The 5,839-nt window shown below is 51.5% G+C and overlaps 1 protein-coding gene across 1 annotated transcript; it reads right to left on the reverse strand.

Annotated features, from left to right (window-relative positions):
• Positions 1-303: 303 nt before the first annotated feature.
• On the reverse strand, positions 304-5,839 carry LOC138096782 (protein FAM187B-like). Its single transcript, XM_068993051.1, has 2 exons — positions 5,130-5,839; positions 304-691 (listed from the first exon to the last, which is right to left on the reverse strand). Exons 1-2 carry the CDS (start codon positions 5,837-5,839, stop codon positions 304-306), a joined length of 1,098 nt encoding a protein of 365 aa, XP_068849152.1.

A 5,839-nucleotide genomic window follows, 5' to 3' on the forward strand; every position in this document is an offset into this window, starting at 1 on the left:
GTTCCAGCCCTTTCTTCCTTCCTGTGAGGTGCACAAGGCTTTAGCCAGGCCACCTGGGTTTGAACTGGTGTCCCCCCACCCCCACCCCATGGTGACCAGACAGGAAGTCTATCTCAGTTTCCTCACCTGTGGCATGGGGATTGTGAATGAGTTAACAGAGCAGGACTTGGACCAGGGAGAGGTCAGTCACCCTTAGCTGCGGCCCCATGTCTGTTTTGGTCCACACACGTGCAGAGTGAGGTGTGGGTAAGCCCAGGGCAGCAGGCACAGGAGACCAGGTCTCCTGGACCCAAAGGGCTGACTTTATTTCACCAGAAACATCTTATTTCTCTCCCGCCTCCGGGAAAAGTGGAATTGTTTGAGCAGGCACCCCAGCACAGTCAAGACCATGCCCACGAGCATCATCACGTTCAGCCCCTTAAGGACAGAGTTGCTGTTTTCTTTCCGGGTCTCCTCTGCCTCTGGTTGTTGTTTGGACTTTTCTGGGCTCAGAAACTTCAGTGGATCCACATTGACCTTGGAGTTGAATTGAGCCATGAGCTCTCGCTGCACGAAGCACCTGTAAATGGCCGACTGGAAGACCTGCAGCCAGCTGCCGCCATTGGAGGAGTCCATGATGGTGCTGATGCTCTTGCCGGAGAGCTGGTCCTTCCACGTCAGGGAGAGGTTGTTGGCTTCCCAGAATACGGGCCTGCGAAGGAGGACAAGCTCAGTTGCAAAACCCCAGAGAGGGGGAGGGTGGACCAATGTCTGAAAGGAGGTAGAGATGGCAGCACCCTTCTCCCCAGGAACAGCCAACAAAGCATCCCCCTCCAGGAGAGCTATGCAGCAAAGAACAAAGGGAAGGTGGGGACAGGATGGCTGGGAGCTCTCAGAGCCTAGCCCCTTACTTCCCCGGGACCACTTAACCAAATGCCTCTACCTGTTTCTTCATCTGGAACCCGAGAGTGTCATGACTGCAGTGACCTCAGAGGGTTTTTTGGAAGAATTAGCAAGACACTCCCTAATTGTGTGTGCACCTCTTTACCTGCCTGACCCTATTTCCTCTGCTCTCCCTCACTCAGTCTGCCCCAGCCACACCTCCTAGAGGTTCCTTTGACGGCTGGGCACAGTCCTGCCTCAGGATTTTGCACTCAGCTTGGAATGCTCTCCCTCAATGCACACAGCTCTCTCACCTCCTCTCAGCCTTGGCTGAATGGCACCTTCTCAGGAACGCTTTCTCTGCTCTCCTTATTTAAAACTTTCACCTCCCTTTATCGCCAACTAAAATGCTGGGTTCTCAACATTGTACAAGTGATTATGCTACTGCTGCTGCTGCTAAGTCACTTCAGTCGTGTCCGACTCTGTGTGACCCCATAGACAGCAGCCCACCAGGCTCCCCCGCCCCTGGGATTCTCCAGGCAAGAACACTGGAGTGGGTTGCCATTTCCTTCTCCAATGCATGAAAGTGAAAAGTGAAAGGGAAGTCACTCAGTCGTGTCCGACTCTTAGCGACCCCATGGACTGCAGCCTACCAGGCTCCTCCGTCCATGGGATTTTCCAGGCAAGAGTACTGGAGTGGGGTGCCATTGCCTTCTTCAAAAAGCGATTAGACTCCAAAAAAAAAAAAAAAAAACTGTGTGTTTCATTCAGGTCATTGGTTTATTGCTGCATGAAAGCAGGTATCTTTTCTGGTTTTGCTCCTCATTGCCTCTCTGGTGCCTAGAGTTTAGATGCTTAGTTTATAATGCTCAGTGAAAAACGTGATCAGTGAACACATAAATCAGGGATATAACACACCCATCGTGGCTGGGAAACAAAAGGGACAAGCAACAGACAACAATGACAAGGTGAAAGATCATAAAAGCAATAGTAACCCCTGTTAGTGTGTGGGACCTGTCATAAATGTCTTTACCGTCATTTGCTCCCTTAGGGATCACAATGACCCTGAGGCCAGATCCCGCAAGACCTCTGTACTCCCCAAATTCATGTCCTAACTGGAACCTCAGAATGTGACCTTATTTGAAAATAGAGTTGTTGCAGTTGTAATTAGTTCAGAGGAGGTGAGATGGGAGTTGTGAAAGGGAAAGTTGCTCAGTCGTGTCCAACTCTGCGACTCCACGGACTGTAGCCTTCCAGGCGCCTCTGTCCATCGAATTCTCCAGGCCTCGCTGGAGTGGGTAGCCATTCCCTTCTCCAGGGGATTTTCCCCACCCAGGTCTCCTGCATTGCAAGCAGATTCTCTGCCATGTGAGCCACCAGGATGGGAGGCAGGTGGGCCTGAAATCCACCAATATAACCTGTATCCATGTAAGAAAGGAGAAGAGGCAGAGACACGAGACACAGGGGGAGGACTCCAGGTGGTGACAGAGGCAGAGGCTGGAGGGACGCAGTCACAAGTCAAGGCAGGCCAAGCATTGTGGCCACGACCAGAAGCCAGGAGGCGGCGAGGAAGGAGCCTACCCAGCCTCTCAGAGGCCCTGCTGACACCTGGATCTGTCTGCAGAACTGGAAGAGAAGGATTCCCTGTTGGTTGAAGCCACCTGGTTGGTGGTGTTTTGTTACAGTGGTTGTAGCAAACGAATACAACCCATATTCTACAGATGGGGAAACTGAGGCCCAGAGAGGCCACAGGCTAAAGTCACACAGCAGGAAAGTGGCAGAGGCCGAGACAATAACCTCACATGAAATGCCCTTCCCCTCAGCTCCCTGGAGACACAGCGATTCCTGAAGCCTCAGTGACCCCTCTTTTCAAGCTCCCTGTGATGGGCACTCAGGTGCCCCTTACTTGGCAAATGACGTGGAATAGGTGCGTGGATCTAGATGGGAGGAGGAGTCACATGCACCTTCACATTTCTGAATTGTGGGCTTTTTTTTTTTTTAAGGAAGCAGGTGTTACTTTTATACTTCAAGGAGGAGGAAGAAAGGAGAAAGGGAGACAAAAAGATATGCGAGAGAGAAAAACAAAGAAAAAGTTGGCATAAAACTCAGCATTAAAAAAAACTAAGATCATGGCATCTGGTCCCATCACTTCATGGCAAACAGAAGGGGAAAAAGTGGAAGCAGTGACAGATTCCATTTTCTTGGGCTCCAAATCACTGAGGGCGGTGACTGCAGCCATGAAATTAGAAGACACTTGCTCCTTGCAAGAAAAAACTATGACAAACCTAGACAGAATATTAAAAAAGAGGCATGACTTTGCCAACAAAGTCTGTATAGTCAAAGCTAGTGTTTTTCCAGTAGTCATGCATGGGATGTGAGAGTTGGATCACAAATAAGGCTGCTGCTGCTGCTATTAAGTCGCTTCAGTCATGTCCGACCCTCTGTGACCCCATAGAGGGCAGCCCACCAGGTTCCCCCATCCCTGGGATTCTCCAGGCAAGAACACTGGAGTGGGTTGCCATTTCCTTCTCCAATGCATGAAAGTGAAAAGTGAAAGGAAGTCACTCAGTCCGACTCTTAGCGACCCCATGGACCGCAGCCCACCAGGTTCCTCCATCCATGGGATTTTCCAGGCAAGAGTACTGGAGTGGGGTGCCATTGCCTTCTCCACAAATAAGGCTGAGCACTGAAGAACTGATGCTTTTGAACTGTGGTGCTGGAGAAGACTCTTGAGAGTCCTTTAGACAGCAAGGAGATTAAACCAGTCAACCCTAAAGGAAATCAACTCTGAATAATTCTTCATTGGAAAGACTGATGCTGAAGCTGAAGCTCCGATACTTTGGCCACCTGATTCAAAGAGCCAACTCACTGGAAAAGACTCTGATGCTGGGAAAGATTGAAGGCAGGAGGAGAAGGGGACGACCGAGGATGAGATGGCTGGATGGCATTACTGACTTGATGAACATGAGCTTGAGCAGGACAGATGGTGAAGGACAGGGACGCCTGGCGTGCTGCAGTCCATGGGGTCACAAAGAGTCGGACACATAACTTAGTGACCAGACAATAACAACAACAAGTCACAGCTGGGATGACCAAGGGAAAGAAAACCAGATGGAGGCAACAAAGCCAGATTCCACAGAGCTGGTAGCTGCAGAGCCCTCAAGAGGTTGCTCAGGCTCCCAACTTGCAAGGAAAGGGTTGCCACTGGCCAGTGGGGGAAAAGGGCAAAGGGGGTCCCCATGGCCAAGTATGTGTCATAAGGCCTGTGCTGCCACCTCTCACCATGGATTCCCCCAGGCATTCCTCTGAGCTGTAGCTTCCTCATCTATGAATGAGCCTTCTTGGAGTTCATAGCTCCTTGGCTGAGGGAAGAAGAACGGCAGAGGGTGTGGTTTAAGAAGAGTGTTTGCCTAGGGACCAGCCTATACGGTAAGCGCTGCACTGTGAGTGGTTGCAGCTCTTATTGTTGGGGTAGTGGCAGTTAGCCATTCCCTTCTCCAGGGTATCTTCCCCACCCAGGGATCAAACCCAGGTCTCCTGCATTGCATGCTGATATTTTCCCATCTGAGCCACCAGGGAAGCAGGTGGGCAGGGAAAAACGTGAAGAGGGAAAGATTTCCCAGGGGTTCCAGGCAGGAACCCTCAAGAAGGAATGGCAACCCACTCCAGTATCCTTGCCTGGGAAACCGCATGAACAGAGGAGCCTGGTGGGCTACAGTCCATGGAGTTGCTAAGAGTCGAACATGACTTAGTGACTCAACCACTACCACCAGGCAGGAAGACAGAACAAGGGTGGTAGCTCCCAGGGGCACAGGTCATGATGGGCATCCATCCTCTCATCCCAGGCTTGATGATCTTTCCACATGAGTCTGAGGACTCAAGAGTCTTACAGCTTCCTGAGCTACCTGCCTTCACAGTTCCATCACTTGCCTGAGCTTCTCCCATTCCACCCCTGGCCACCCTGGTCCGTCTCCCCGCCTGGACTAGGGGCTTCCTAAGGACCAGATGTGCAACTACCCGAGGACCACCCCATCCACAGCACCACCCAGCACAGGGCTGGGCCTAGGGTCAGCCGGGTGCTCCCTGGGGACTAGCTGTGCTTGTTCTATCGGTGTGCAGCTCAGTGGACACCAGGAGGAATATCCAAAGAAGCCCAAGGAGAGAGACGGCGGCACTGATTAGCAACATAGAATCCCTCCCTCTCGGCATAGATTAACCACGAAGGCTTCCAGAGGGTCAAGGGCAGTGTTGGTACCCGATTCCATCACCTGTAGATAGATCCTAAGGGGCAGGTGAGCCACGCAGATCCCACGTTGTTTCTAAGCTGGAAGTTGTCAAAAACGACATATTTCGCAGGTATGTGTGTACACGGGATGTGGCAGGTTTCCACCTGCATCTCAGGCCTCAAGCGGTTGGACCACACCTTCTCATCTCCCAGATAGAGCCAGCAGGGCATCGGGTTTTCCAGGGACTCTTGGATGTAGCAGTACCCCAGGCGTTTGCGTTCACCTGGTTTCCCACACTGGTTACAGTCCTGCCAGGGCTCCCACTGGGTGAAGACGAACTGCTTGCTGCTCAGACTCAGGCTCTCATTCTGCAGGGGCTTTTGATCCAGATCTTTGTGTGTAATATGTAGGGTGACGACATCCTGGAAGTCAATTTCATACCGCATCACTTTCTTGCCATCCTTATCGTTGCAGTTATAAATGCCTGTGTGGGAGGGTAGTGGATTTTTAATGAGAAGGTTGCCATTGAGCATTGTTACCATGTTGAGATTAGTAGTGAAATTGCTGGCCCAGGTGGTCTTGAGTGGTGTGAAGAATTGCCACTGTGCCCCAGGCGCATTGCAGTGCAGGATGATATCGTTGTCTGAGAGCAGGGCCAGTTGACAATGTTTGTGATTTGGACAGCTGATAGGAAAGGGCGACTCCTGAACCGGGAGAGCAAAGCAGAGCAACAGCCACAGGGTGGTCAGCAT

The sequence above is a fragment of the Capricornis sumatraensis genome, chromosome 20 (assembly GCF_032405125.1).
Source record: "Capricornis sumatraensis isolate serow.1 chromosome 20, serow.2, whole genome shotgun sequence".
Taxonomy (NCBI): Eukaryota; Metazoa; Chordata; class Mammalia; order Artiodactyla; family Bovidae; genus Capricornis; species Capricornis sumatraensis.